Source organism: Tachypleus tridentatus, chromosome 3 (genome assembly GCF_004210375.1).
Source record: "Tachypleus tridentatus isolate NWPU-2018 chromosome 3, ASM421037v1, whole genome shotgun sequence".
NCBI lineage: Eukaryota > Metazoa > Arthropoda > Merostomata > Xiphosura > Limulidae > Tachypleus > Tachypleus tridentatus.
Window position 1 is genome coordinate 115,472,469 of NC_134827.1, and position 16,200 is coordinate 115,488,668.

General features: G+C 34.2%; 1 protein-coding gene across 1 annotated transcript in view; it reads left to right on the plus strand.

Moving 5' to 3' along the window:
* LOC143247831 (gamma-aminobutyric acid receptor subunit beta-like) overlaps positions 1-5,041 on the plus strand; it is a 137,543-nt gene extending 132,502 nt beyond the window's left edge. The window contains exon 8 of the mRNA XM_076496356.1: positions 4,919-5,041. Within this exon, the coding sequence (XP_076352471.1) occupies positions 4,919-4,969 (51 nt within the window). The 3' untranslated portion in view covers positions 4,970-5,041. The remainder of the gene's footprint in view (positions 1-4,918) is intronic.
* Positions 5,042-16,200: the final 11,159 nt, after the last annotated feature.

Consider the following 16,200-nt stretch of genomic DNA (forward strand, 5'->3'; position numbering starts at 1 on the left):
TAATATTAATGTTTAGTTTTGTGTGAGTCTTCACATTGTAGTATTAATTTCAATAACTGTTTAGTTTTGTTTTAGTCTTAACAGTGTAGTATTAATGTAAATAACTGTTTAGTTTTGTGAGAGTCTTAAGAATGTAGTATTAATGTAAATAACTGTTTAGTTTTGTGTGAGTCTTAACAGTGTAATATTAATGTTAATAACTGTTTAGTTTTGTCTGAGTTTAAACAGTTTAATATTAATGTAAATAACTGTTTACTTTTGTCTGAGTCTTAACAGTGTAGTATTAATGTAAATAACCTTATAGTTTTCTGTGAGTCTTAACAGTGTAGTATTAATGTAAATAACTGTTTAGTTTTGTGTGTGGCTTAACATTGTAATATTAATATAAATATCTCTTTAGTTTTGTGTGAGTCTTAACACTGCAGTATTAATATAAATAACTGTTTAGTTTTTTCTGAGTCTTAACAGTGGAGTATTAATGTAAATAACTGTTTAGTTTTGTGTGAGTCTTAACAGTGTAGTATTAATGTAAATAACTATTTGTACTATTAATACAAAAAACTGTTTCGTTTTGTGTGAGTCACAACAGTGTAATATTAATGTAAATAACTGTTTAGTTTTGTCTGAGTCTTAACAGTGTAGTATTAATGTAAATAACTATTTGTACTATTAATACAAAAAACTGTTTCGTTTTGTGTGAGTCATAACAGTGTAATATTAATGTAAATAACTGTTTAGTTTTCTGTGAGACTTAACAGTGTAGTATTAATGTAAATAACTGTTTAGTTTTGTGTGTGTCTTAACAGTGTAGTATTAATGTAAATAACCTTATAGTTTTCTGTGAGTCTTAACAGTGTAATATTAATGTTAATAACTGTTTAGTTTTGTCTGAGTTTAAACAGTTTAATATTAATGTAAATAACTGTTTACTTTTATCTGAGTCTTAACAGTGTAGTATTAATGTAAATAACTGTTTAGTTTTCTGTAAGTCTTAACAGTGTAATATTAATGTAAATAACTGTTTAGTTTTCTGTAAGTCTTAACAGTGTAATATTAATATAAATAACTGTTTAGTTCTCTGTGAGTCTTAAAAGTGTAATATTAATGTTAATAACTGTTTAGTTTTGTGTGAGTCTTAACAGTGTAATATTAATGTAAATAACTGTTTAGTTCTCTGTGAGTCTTAACAGTGTAATATTAATGTAATAACTGTTTAGTTCTCTGTGAGTCTTAACAGTGTAATATTAATGTAATAACTGTTTAGTTTTGTGTGAGTCTTCACATTGTAGTATTAATTTCAATAACTGTTTAGTTTTGTTTTAGTCTTAACAGTGTAGTATTAATGTAAATAACTGTTTAGTTTTGTGTGAGTCTTAACAGTTTAGTATTAATATAAATAACTATTTAGTTTTGTTTGAGTCTCAACAGTGTATTATTAATGTAAATAAATTTAGTTTTGTGTGAGTCTTATTGTGTAGTATTAATATAAATAACTGTTTTGTTTTGTGTGAGTCTTAACAGTGTAGTATTAATTTCAATAACTGTTTAGTTTTGTGTGAGTCTTAACAGTGTAGTATTAATTTCAATAACTGTTTAGTTTTGTTTTAGTCTTAACAGTTTAGTATTAATATAAATAACTGTTTAGTTTTCTGTGAGACTTAACAGTGTAGTATTAATGTAAATAACTGTTTAGTTTTGTGTGAGTCTTAACAGTGTAATATTAATGTTAATAACTGTTTAGTTTTGTCTGAGTTTAAACAGTTTAATATTAATGTAAATAACTGTTTACTTTTGTCTGAGTCTTAACAGTGTAATATTAATGTAAATAACTGTTTAGTTCTCTGTGAGTCTTAACAGTGTAATATTAATGTAATAACTGTTTAGTTCTCTGTGAGTCTTAACAGTGTAATATTAATGTAATAACTGTTTAGTTTTGTGTGAGTCTTCACATTGTAGTATTAATTTCAATAACTGTTTAGTTTTGTTTTAGTCTTAACAGTTTAGTATTAATATAAATAACTGTTTAGTTTTCTGTGAGACTTAACAGTGTAGTATTAATGTAAATAACTGTTTAGTTTTGTGTGAGGCTTAACCGTGTAGTATTCATGTAAATAACTCTTTAGTTTTGTCTGAGTTTTAACAGTGTGCTATTAGTATAAATAACTGTTTCGTTTTGTGTGACTCTTAACAGATTAGTATTAATGTAAATAAATATTTAGTTTTGTGTGAGTCTTAACAGTGTAGTATTAATGTAAATAACTGTTTAGTTTTGTGTGAGTTTTAACAGTGTAGTATTAATTTCAATAACTGTTTAGTTTTGTGTGAGCCTTAAGAGTTTAGTATTAATGTAAATAACTGTTTAGTTTTGTGTTCGTCTTACCAGTATAGTATTAATGTAAATAACTGTTTAGTTTTGTGCGAGTCTTAACAGTGTAATATTAATATAAATAAATGTTTAATTTTGTGTGAGTCTTAACAGTGTAATATTAATGTAAAAAACAGTTTTGTTTTGTGTGAGTCTTTACAGTGTATTATTAATGTAAATAACTGTTTAATTTTCTGTGTCTTAACAGTTTAGTATTTATGTAAATAACTGTGTAGTTTTGTCTGAGTCTTAACAGTGTAGTATTAATGTAAATAACTGTTTAGTTTTGTCTGAGTCTTCACAGTGGAGTATTAATGTAAATAACTGTTTAGTTTTGTGTGTGGCTTAACATTGTAATATTAATATAAATATCTCTTTAGTTTTGTGTGAGTCTTAACACTGCAGTATTAATATAAATAACTGTTTAGTTTTGTGAGAGTCTTAACAATGTAGTATTAATGTAAATAACTGTTTAGTTTTGTCTGAGTCTTAACAGTGTAGTATTAATGTAAATAACTGTTTAGTTTTGTGTAAGTCTTAACAGTGTAATATTAATGTAAATAACTGTTTCGTTTTGTGTGAGTCATAACAGTGTAATATTAATATAAATAACTGTTTAGTTTTGTGTGAGTCTTAACAGTGTAGTATTAAAGTAAATAAATATCTTGTTTTGTGTGAGTCTTAACAGTGTAGTATTAAAGTAAATAAATATCTAGTTTTGTGTGAGTCTTAGTAGTGTAATATTAATGTTAATAACTGTTTAGTTTTGTGTGAGTCTTAACAGTGTAATATTAATGTAAATAACTGTTTAGTTTTGTGTGAGTCTTAACAGTGTAATATTTATGTAAATAACTGTTTAGTTTTGTCTGAGTCTTAACAGTGTAATATTAATATAAATAACTCTTTAGTTTTGTGTGAGTCTTAACAGTGTGGTATTAATGTAAATAACTGTTTAGTTTTGTGTGAGTCTTAACAGTGTAGGATAAATGTAAATAACTGTTTAGTTTAGTCTGAGTCTTAACAGTGTAGTGTTAATGTAAATAAGTGTTTAGTTTCGTGTGAGTTTTAACACTGTAATATTAATATAAATAACTGTTTAGTTTTGTGTGAGTCTTAACAGTGTAGTATTAATTTCAATAACTGTTTAGTTTAGTCTGAGTCTTAACAGTGTAGTGTTAATGTAAATAACTGTTTAGTTTTGTGTGAGTCTTAATACTGTAGTATTAATATAAATAACTGTTTAGTTTTGTGTGAGTCTTAACACTAGTATTAATGTAAATAAATGTTTAGTTTTGTGTGAGTCTTAACATTGTAGTATTAATGTAAATAACTCTTTAGTTTTATGTGATTCTCAACAGTGTAGTATTAATGTAAATAACTGTTTAGTTTTGTCTGACTCTTAGTGTGATATTAATGTTAATAACTGTTTATTTTTGTGTTATTCTTTACAGTGTAGTATTAATGTAAATAACTGTATTTTTTGCGAGTTTTTACAGTGTAATATTAATAGAAATAAATGTTCAGTTTTGTGTGAGTCTTAACAGTGTAATATTAATTAAAATCACTTTTGTTTTGTGTGAGTCTTAATAGTGTAATATTAATGTAAATCACTGTTTAGTTTTGTGTGAGTTTTTACAGTGTAGTATTAATGTAAATAACTGTATAATTTTGTATCTTAACAGTTTAGTATTAATGTAAATATCTGTTTAGTTTTGTGTGAGTCTTAACAAGTTAATATTAATGTAAATAACTGTTTAGTGTTGTGTGAGTCTTAACAGTGTAGTATTAATGTAAATAACTGTTTCGTTTTGTGTGAGTCATAACAGTTTAGTATTAATATAAATAATTGTTTAGTTTTGTGTGAGTCTTAACAGTGTAGTATTAACATAAATAACTTTTTACTTTTGTGTCAGTCCTAACAGTGTAGTATTAATGTAAATCACTGTTTAGTTTTGTGAGAATCTTAACAGTGTAATATTAATTTAAATAACTGTTTAGTTATTTGTGAGTCTTAACAGTGTGGTATTAAAATAATTTACTGTTTAGTTTTGTGTGAGTCGTAACAGTGTGTCATTAACATAAATCACTGTTTAGTTTTGTGTGAGTCTTAACAAAGTTATATTAATGTAAATAACTGTTTAGTGTTTTCTGTGTCTTAACATTGTAATATTAATATAAATACCTGTTTAGTTGTTTAACATTCTATATTCACACTGGTTATCTATTATAATATTTAGCAGTTTTTTGAAGAATTACGAACGTGTAACGTACATTAATACGTCGTGTAACTTAGTTACGTTAAACATTGCACCATTGAAGTTGGTTATATTATCATTACGCAGAACAAGTTGGTGAAGTGAAGATATTGTCGAGGTAACCTAGTAGTAAGCACCTTAAAACTACTTATATATAAGATTTATAAGTTTACCTTGGATATCCTCGTAACAATAAGAGTGTATATAACCAAGCGCATATTGTTTCATTATAAGCTACTTACAATGTTTTAGTTCTGTATGTATCATAATATATTCAGTCACATGATATATTTTATAGACACAGAATGAAGCTTCTCCTAGCGACAAATCCAAAGATTTACAACGCTAAAATCGAAGTCCGATACCCGTAGGGGACACAACACAATTTGTGCATTATGTAGTCTCGTGCTGAGAAGCAAACAATAAAGAAATATTTGTGGTCAGTTCTAGAATGTTTTTGTAAGTTAAAAATGTATACTCTCTTTCCCTGACCCGGCATGGCCATATGGTTAAGATACTTGACTCGCAATCCGAAGGACGCGGGTTCGAATCCCTGTCACAACAAATATCATCCTTCTTTCAGTCGTTTTAGGGTTATAACGTAACGGTCAATCCCACTATTCGTTTGCAAAAGAATTGGCGGTGAGTGGTGATGACTAGCTTACTTCCCTCTTGTTTTACACTGCTAAATTAGGGACAGCTGACACAGATAGACCTCATGTAGCTTAGTACACACCAAGCCCCCTTTTCAGGTTTTATAAAGATCGGAAAACAGCTGAAACATTATGGACCAAACATTTATTGATTTTTAATTATATCAAATTATTATATATATTAATCTGTTTACATATATATACAGTATCTAACCACAGGTGTACATCTTCTGTTTCCATGTACGTAGACATCTTTACAGTATCCATTCAGAGGTGTAACTTTCTGTGTTTATGTAACGTAGACATATCTTTACAGTATCTAACCACAGGTGTACATCTTCTGTATTCATGTAACGTAGACATATCTTTACAGTATCTAACCACAGGTGTACATCTTCTGTATTCATGTAACGTAGACATATCTTTACAGTATCTAACCACAGATGTACATCTGTATTCATTTAACGTAGACATATCTTTACAGTATCTAACCACCGGTGTACATCTTCTGTATTCATGTAACGTAGACATATCTTTACAGTATCTAACCACCGGTGTACATTTTCTTTATTCATGTAACGTAGACATATCTTTACAGTCTCTAACCACAGATGAACATCTTCTGTATTCATGTAACGTAGACATATCTTTATAGTATCTAACCACAGATGTACATCTTCTGTATTCATGTAACGTAGACATATCTTTACAGTACGAGGGCTGTTCAAAAAATACGCGGACTGACGTCATAAAGCAAAATGTACTTTATTTAGAAGTTACAGGTCTGGGACCCCTTCAAAGTACTCTCCTCCCCAACGCACACACTTATCCCAACGGTGTTTCCACTTGTTGAAACAGTCCTGGTACGCTTCTTTTCTTATGTCCTCTAGCTCCTTTGTCGCATTTGCCTTAATCTCGAGAATCGTCTCAAATCTTCTTCCTTTTAAGGGTCTTTTGAGTTTGGGGAACAAGATAAAATCGCAAGGAGCAAGGTCAGGTGAGTAGGGGTGTGGGGAAGAACAGTGATCGAGTGTTTGGCCAAAAACTCACGAGTTCTGAGTCACAAATTTCGCAGCAACGCGGTGCATCATCAATTTTTTGGTGAAAATCTCGTAACAAGATCCAACTGATATCTCACACTCTTCAGCAAGCTCCCTGACAGTCAGACGTCGATTTGCCCGGACCAGGGTTTTGATACTGTCGACGTGTGGGTCGTCAGTTGACGTGGAAGGACGTCCAGGTCTCTCATCATCTTCAATGGACTGTCGACCATCCTTAAAACGTTCATGCCACTTGAAACATGCCGTACGATTCATAGCAACATCACCGTAAGCCGTGTTAAGCATAGCAAAGTTTCAGTCGCAGATTTTCCAAGTTTAACACAAAATTTCACAGCAAGTCGTTGCTCCTTCAGGTCATTCATTCTGAAATCTGCCAAACGAAAAAATCGCACTTCACTTAAAACCGCTTAGCTAATAAACAAATGAAGATATCTGCAATCGGGAAATGGCGTCGTAATCAGCTGATCTGTGGTAACCTAGCGACACCAAGCGGATTCCCCTGGAACCAACTGGAGCCGCGCAATTCAAACAGTCCGCATATTTTATTGAACAGACCTCGCATCTAACCGCAGGTGTGCGTGTTCTGTATTCATGTAACAGAGACATATCTTTACAGTATCTAACCACCGGTGTACATCTTCTGTATTCATGTAACATAGACATATCTTTACAGTATCTAACCACAGGTGTACATCTTCTGTATTCATGTAACATAGACATATCTTTACAGTATCTAACCACAGGTGTACATCTTCTGTATTCATGTAACATAGACATGTCTTTACAGTATCTAACCACCGGTGTACATCTTCTGTATTCATGTAACGTAGACATATCATTACAGTATCTAACCACAGATGTACATCTTCTGTATTCATGTAACATAGACATGTCTTTACAGTGTGTAACTAATGAAGTTTGAATGTCAGTGTTATAAAGGTTGATTACTCACCTTAAAGATCGTCATGTGATACATGTTATTAGAACATTCTTGTGTTAAAATTTGATGGAATTTATATTCATATTTAGTTACTAATAATGAAATTAATAAATAATTCGAATTTGATTGAAACGTCTAAAAGACGTTTAAAAAAGACGTATTAAAAGTTAAAATAATGAGAAAAACACACGAGTCATGCACATCTTAAGACACTCTCTCCTAATTTATTCAGTCCAACATATGCACCTCAGTACACCAGTCTTTGGTACAGATTATTATTAGATTCTCCTGATTATATCGCATAGAATGTATTCCAATAAATCGATTTTTGTCTTTCTAGCTTCAACATTTCCTGAATCTGTCGATGTTTTTTGTTCTGGATCCAAAGATCGAGATAGGATTCCTGTGTTCTCTAGCACGGAATAGTCCTGTTTCTCTAATGTTAATCTGGATCCAAAGATCGAGATAGGATTCCTGTGTTCTCTAGCACGGAATAGTCCTGTTTCTCTAATGTTAATCTGGATCCAAAGATCGAGATAGGATTCCTGTGTTCTCTAGCACGGAATAGTCCTGTTTCTCTAATGTTAATCTGGATCCAAAGATCGAGATAGGATTCCTGTGTTCTCTAGCACGGAATAGTCCTGTTTCTCTAATGTTAATCTGGATCCAAAGATCGAGATAGGATTCCTGTGTTCTCTAGCACGGAATAGTCCTGTTTCTCTAATGTTAATCTGGATCCAAAGATCGAGATAGGATTCCTGTGTTCTCTAGCACGGAATAGTCCTGTTTCTCTAATGTTAATCTGGATCCAAAGATCGAGATAGGATTCCTGTGTTCTCTAGCACGGAATAGTCCTGTTTCTCTAATGTTAATCTGGAACCAAAGATCGAGATAGGATTCCTGTGTTCTCTAGCACGGAATAGTCCTGTTTCTCTAATGTTAATCTGGAACCAAAGATCGAGATAGGATTCCTGTGTTCTCTAGCACGGAATAGTCCTGTTTCTCTAATGTTAATCTGGATCCAAAGATCGAGATAGGATTCCTGTGTTCTCTAGCACGGTTCTCTAATAGTCCTGTTTCTCTAATGTTAATCTGGATCCAAAGATCGAGATAGGATTCCTGTGTTCTCTAGCACGGAATAGTCCTGTTTCTCTAATGTTAATCTGGATCCAAAGATCGAGATAGGATTCCTGTGTTCTCTAGCACGGAATAGTCCTGTTTCTCTAATGTTAATCTGGAACCAAAGATCGAGATAGGATTCCTGTGTTCTCTAGCACGGAATAGTCCTGTTTCTCTAATGTTAATCTGGATCCAAAGATCGAGATAGGATTCCTGTGTTCTCTAGCACGGAATAGTCCTGTTTCTCTAATGTTAATCTGGATCCAAAGATCGAGATAGGATTCCTGTGTTCTCTAGCACGGAATAGTCCTGTTTCTCTAATGTTAATCTGGATCCAAAGATCGAGATAGGATTCCTGTGTTCTCTAGCACGGAATAGTCCTGTTTCTCTAATGTTAATCTGGATCCAAAGATCGAGATAGGATTCCTGTGTTCTCTAGCACGGAATAGTCCTGTTTCTCTAATGTTAATCTGGATCCAAAGATCGAGATAGGATTCCTGTGTTCTCTAGCACGGAATAGTCCTGTTTCTCTAATGTTAATCTGGATCCAAAGATCGAGATAGGATTCCTGTGTTCTCTAGCACGGAATAGTCCTGTTTCTCTAATGTTAATCTGGAACCAAAGATCGAGATAGGATTCCTGTGTTCTCTAGCACGGAATAGTCCTGTTTCTCTAATGTTAATCTGGAACCAAAGATCGAGATAGGATTCCTGTGTTCTCTAGCACGGAATAGTCCTGTTTCTCTAATGTTAATCTGGATCCAAAGATCGAGATAGGATTCCTGTGTTCTCTAGCACGGAATAGTCCTGTTTCTCTAATGTTAATCTGGATCCAAAGATCGAGATAGGATTCCTCTGTTCTCTAGCACGGAATAGTCCTGTTTCTCTAATGTTAATCTGGATCCAAAGATCGAGATAGGAATCCTCTGTTCTCTAGCACGGAATAGTCCTGTTTCTCTAATGTTAATCTGGATCCAAAGATCGAGATAGGATTCCTGTGTTCTCTAGCACGGAATAGTCCTGTTTCTCTAATGTTAATCTGGATCCAAAGATCGAGATAGGATTCCTCTGTTCTCTAGCACGGAATAGTCCTGTTTCTCTAATGTTAATCTGGATCCAAAGATCGAGATAGGATTCCTGTGTTCTCTAGCACAGAATAGTCCTGTTTCTCTAATGTTAATCTGGATCCAAAGATCGAGATAGGATTCCTGTGTTCTCTAGCACGGAATAGTCCTGTTTCTCTAATGTTAATCTGGATCCAAAAATCGAGATAGGATTCCTGTGTTCTCTAGCACGGAATAGTCCTGTTTCTCTAATGTTAATCTGGATCCAAAGATCGAGATAGGATTCCTGTGTTCTCTAGCACGGAATAGTCCTGTTTCTCTAATGTTAATCTGGATCCAAAGATCGAGATAGGATTCCTGTGTTCTCTAGCACGGAATAGTCCTGTATCTCTAATGTTAATCTGGATCCAAAGATCGAGATAGGATTCCTGTGTTCTCTAGCACGGAATAGTCCTGTTTCTCTAATGTTAATCTGGATCCAAAGATCGAGATAGGATTCCTGTGTTCTCTAGCACGGAATAGTCCTGTTTCTCTAATGTTAATCTGGATCCAAAGATCGAGATAGGATTCCTGTGTTCTCTAGCACGGAATAGTCCTGTTTCTCTAATGTTAATCTGGATCCAAAGATCGAGATAGGATTCCTGTGTTCTCTAGCACGGAATAGTCCTGTTTCTCTAATGTTAATCTGGATCCAAAGATCGAGATAGGATTCCTGTGTTCTCTAGCACGGAATAGTCCTGTTTCTCTAATGTTAATCTGGATCCAAAGATCGAGATAGGATTCCTGTGTTCTCTAGCACGGAATAGTCCTGTTTCTCTAATGTTAATCTGGATCCAAAGATCGAGATAGGATTCCTGTGTTCTCTAGCACGGAATAGTCCTGTTTCTCTAATGTTAATCTGGATCCAAAGATCGAGATAGGATTCCTGTGTTCTCTAGCACGGAATAGTCCTGTTTCTCTAATGTTAATCTGGATCCAAAGATCGAGATAGGATTCCTGTGTTCTCTAGCACGGAATAGTCCTGTTTCTCTAATGTTAATCTGGAACCAAAGATCGAGATAGGATTCCTGTGTTCTCTAGCACGGAATAGTCCTGTTTCTCTAATGTTAATCTGGATCCAAAGATCGAGATAGGATTCCTGTGTTCTCTAGCACGGAATAGTCCTGTTTCTCTAATGTTAATCTGGATCCAAAGATCGAGATAGGATTCCTGTGTTCTCTAGCACGGAATAGTCCTGTTTCTCTAATGTTAATCTGGATCCAAAGATCGAGATAGGATTCCTGTGTTCTCTAGCACGGAATAGTCCTGTTTCTCTAATGTTAATCTGGATCCAAAGATCGAGATAGGATTCCTGTGTTCTCTAGCACGGAATAGTCCTGTTTCTCTAATGTTAATCTGGATCCAAAGATCGAGATAGGATTCCTGTGTTCTCTAGCACGGAATAGTCCTGTTTCTCTAATGTTAATCTGGATCCAAAGATCGAGATAGGATTCCTGTGTTCTCTAGCACGGAATAGTCCTGTTTCTCTAATGTTAATCTGGATCCAAAGATCGAGATAGGATTCCTGTGTTCTCTAGCACGGAATAGTCCTGTTTCTCTAATGTTAATCTGGAACCAAAGATCGAGATAGGATTCCTGTGTTCTCTAGCACGGAATAGTCCTGTTTCTCTAATGTTAATCTGGAACCAAAGATCGAGATAGGATTCCTCTGTTCTCTAGCACGGAATAGTCCTGTTTCTCTAATGTTAATCTGGATCCAAAGATCGAGATAGGATTCCTGTGTTCTCTAGCACGGAATAGTCCTGTTTCTCTAATGTTAATCTGGATCCAAAGATCGAGATAGGATTCCTGTGTTCTCTAGCACGGAATAGTCCTGTTTCTCTAATGTTAATCTGGATCCGTAAAACAAAAAGCTTTGAATTACAAATCGGAAGGATGGAAATAATCCGTTGTTTTTTTTATCCTAAACCTTATCGTATGGAACATAATAGAAACGAACAGAAGATTAAGGATTTCTTTAAGATGTATTTACTGTACAAGAAAAACCACAGCAAGACGAGAGGACATCAAAATACACACAAAGTATTTGTTTTTTTTTTAGTATGAATGTATTTTATTAGTACGACTACAGGATCTCTCGACACGGAAGGGCGACTTAAACAGCTTCTAATATACATTAAGTAACGAACAATGAGGTTGAAATTGGCTTTGACAACTCGAAGGTTCTTACTATAAAGACGATTACTCCCTTAGAAACTGGGAAACTTTTACACGAACTTTCACTCAGTCCATTAACCTTAACAAACATTTTATTTTCTCAGCTAATGCTATTACAGAAATGTTCTCTCCGAGAGCTCGTACTGAAATTATATTTTACGGTTTCTCTATCGAAACTGCAATAAAGTTTCAAATATAAAATGTCAGTTCTATTATTATCTGGGTAATAATGAAATTTCTAACCACCTGGTGGTGAACTCCAATAGTTCTAGAGATTGTGAAGATGATTTTTACAAAATGACGCCCAGAAAGTCATTATTCGATGTCTCTAAACACACTACCATGTCAGACTTCAAATACTCACACTGCCTTCGCCTCATGCTATATTACATATATTCAAGCTAGCCTTAACCCTCATATCAGACTTCAACTGTCCGAACTAACCTCTACTGATGTTATATTACAAATACTAAAGCTAGTCTTAACCCTCATTTCAGACTTCAACTGTCAGAAATAACCTCGCCTTATGTTATACTACAAATATTAAAGCTAGTCGCAACCCACATATGAGACCTCAACGGTCACAACTAACCTCGCCTCATGCTATATTACAAATATTAAAGATAGTCTTAACCCTCATATCAGACTTCAAATGTCAGAACTAACCTCGCCTCACGTTATATTACAAATATTAAAGCCGGTCTTAACCCTTATATCAGACTTCAACTGTCAGAACTAACCTCGCCTCATGTTATATTACAAATATTAAAGCCAGTCTTAACCCGCATATCAGACTTCAACTGTCAGAAATAACCTCGCCTCATGTTATACTCCAAATATTAAACCTAGTCTTAACTCTCATATCAGACTTCAACAGTCAGAACTATCCTCGCCTCACGTTATATTACAAATATTAAAGCTGGTCTTAACCCTCATATCAGACTTTAACTGTCAGAACTAACCTCGCCTCATGTTATATTACAAATATTAAAGCCAGTCTTAACCCTCATATCAAACTTCAACTGTCAGAACTAAACTCGCCTCACGTTCTATTACAAATATTAAAGCTAGTCTTAACCCTCATTTCAGACTTCAACTGTCAGAAATAACCTCGCCTTATGTTATATTACAAATATTAAAGCTAGTCGCAACCCACATATGAGACCTCAACGGTCACAACTAACCTCGCCTCATGCTATATTACAAATATTAAAGATAGTCTTAACCCTCATATCAGACTTCAAATGTCAGAACTAACCTCGCCTCATGTTATATTACAAATATTAAAGCCAGTCTTAACCCGCATATCAGACTTCAACTGTCAGAAATAACCTCGCCTCATGTTATACTCCAAATATTAAACCTAGTCTTAACTCTCATATCAGACTTCAACAGTCAGAACTATCCTCGTCTCACGTTATATTACAAATATTAAAGCTGGTCTTAACCCTCATATCAGACTTTAACTGTCAGAACTAACCTCGCCTCATGTTATATTACAAATTTTAAAGCCAGTCTTAACCCTCATATCAAACTTCAACTGTCAGAACTAAACTCGCCTCACGTTATATTACAAATATTAAAGCTGGTCTTAACCCTCAAATCAGACTTCAACTGTCAGCAATAACCTCGCCTCACGTTATATTACAAATATTAAAGCTAGTCTTAACCCGCATATCAGACTTCAACTGCTAAAACTAACCTCGCCTCGTGCAATATTAGAAATATTAAAACTAGTCTTAACCCTCATATCAAGCTTCAACTGTCAGAACTAAACTCGCCTCACGTTATATTACAAATATTAAAGCTGGTCTTAACCCTCATTGCAGACTTCAACTGTCAGAAATAACCTCGCCTTATGTTATATTACAAATATTAAAGCTTGTCGTAACCCACATATGAGACCTCAACAGTAAGAACTAACCTCGTCTCAAGCTATATTACAAATATTAAAGATAGTCTTAACCCTCATATCAGACTTCAACTGTCAGAACTAACCTCTCCTCATGTTATATTACAAATATTAAAGATAGTCTTAACCCTCATATCAGACTTCAACTGTCAGAACTAACCTCTCCTCATGTTATATTACAAATATTAAAGCTAGTCTTAACCCTCATATCAGACTTCAACTGCTAGAACTAACCTCTCATCATGTTATATTACAAATATTAAAGATAGTCTTAACCCTCATATCAGACTTCAACTGTCAGAAATAACCTCGCCTTATGTTATATTACAAATATTAAAGCTAGTCGTAACCCACATATGAGACCTCAACCATCAGAACTAACCTCGTCTCATGCTATATTACAAATATTAAAGATAGTCTTAACCCTTATATCAGACTTCAATTGTCAGAATTAACATCGCCTCACGTTATATTACAAATATTAAAGCTGGTCTTAACCGTCATATCAGACTTCAACTGTCAGAACTAACTTCGTCTCATGTCTCAAGGAAGTCTGTTGGAAAACATCAAAAAAGAAACACCCTCCTAGACGGTTGTAGTGTGTCAGCAAAACCCTTCAGGTATTGTGGACTTGCCCTGTCTGATGGGTGTTCAATAATTACCTTCGTTACGCGAAACGGTACCAGAAAAGTAATTCATCTCCACTTGATGACCAATAGCTTTACACTTATATTCTTCATACGAAACGGTGCCAGATAATTCATCCACTGGATGACCAATATCTTTTCACATACATTCTTCACACGAAACGGTGCCATATAATTCATCCACCAGATGACCAACCTGTCGAAATTTCTCATCAGTGGACGATCTAACACTTTTAGCTTAATTTCGACTTCCGAAACGGTGGCGACAAATGACCACATGTTTCGTACAGATTGTTATCTTCGAGAAACCGAAACGAAGTTACAGACGTCAACTTTCGCTTTTGATGATTTGAAACAAGAAACGCTTGTTTAAAGTAACAGTACAGTTCTTTTACGTTAAATATCGCAATCTTTGTGTAATAAACTTAATATATACCTTTTAAGTAATAGTTTCTAGAAAACGCTAGATGGCAGCACATTAAGACTCTCATTCCTCACAAAATCAAATTATGAAAGACGTTAGAGAAGCCACAAAACACAATTTACCACAATACTTTATTATGGTTATAATTCTGATTTGATGTTACTATGCGATAAAAATATCATAGTTCACCATTTCATGGAAAAACGTAAAATTACAAAATTATCGATTTTTTGCCTTCATCCATGTCTAAATACTCCACATTTAGCTTATTTCAAATTCAAGAAGAACTGAAGTCATAGACATAAATGAAAAACACGGTAGATGTTTTAAATATTTCTTCACGATGTCTTATCTGAATGCGAAAGGGCAGCTTCTGCTCCAGTTATTTGTTACGGAGTATTGTAATAGAGAATTGTTTTAATTGTGCAGTACGTCCAATATAATGTGTTATGATCACTAGAATGCCCTGACTAAGAGAACCAATACCTTTTTACAGAACTGAATCTTTCGGATGGCGCTGGTTGAAGTGTAAAGTGTTCACCAAGTGTTGTAGAAAACATACTGGACAGACAGACACAAATAACTCAGCTCTATCACAATGGACGTGATAGAGAACGGTAAAAAAAGATTCGAAACAAATATTAGATACCTAAAAGTTGATTGTCTGAAAAACAAAATATGTTAACAAGTCATGCACCATACGTATGAAATGTTAAATGTGAACGTCGTTAAAGTAATAGCTTTATTAAAAGAGAGCGTGTGTAAGCTTTGTAACAAACAAGAGTAAAGATAAATTGTTTTGTGACAAGTGGGATGCGACACTGGCGAATTATGTAGTGAGCTACGACTTCCAGGAAATATGTAGGGCAAGCTGTGACTCCAGGGCAAATATGTGCTCTGAGATAACGACTTCCAGGAAATAGGTAAGGCAAGCTATGACTTCCGGGCAAGTATGTACTGTGAGATAACGACTTCCAGGAAATAGGTAAAGCAAGCTATGACTTCCGGAAAATATGTACTATGAGATAACGACTTCCAGTAAATATGTAAGGCAAGCTATGACTTCCGGGGAAGTATGTACTGTGAGATATCGACTTTCAGGAAATAGGTAAGGCAAACAACAATGACTTCTGAGCAAGTATGTACTATGAGATAACGACTTCCAGGAAATATGTAAGGCAAGCTATGACTTCCGGGGAGGTATGTACTGTGAGATATCGACTTCCAGGAAATAGGTAAGGCAAGCTATGACTTTCGGGGAAGTATGTACTGTGAGATATCGACTTCCAGGAAATAGGTAAGGCAAGCTATGACTTCCGGGGAAGTATGTACTGTGAGATATCGACTTCCAGGAAATAGGTAAGGCAAACAACAATGACTTCTGAGCAAGTATGTACTATGAGATAACGACTTCCAGGAAATATGTAAGGCAAGCTGTGATTTCCGGGCAAAGTGCACTGCTGGTTTACTGTCAAGATGTGTTATTAGTTATTTTTATTTGAATATTACGATGCTTTAGTTACTTATTTTATGCAGTATTAAAA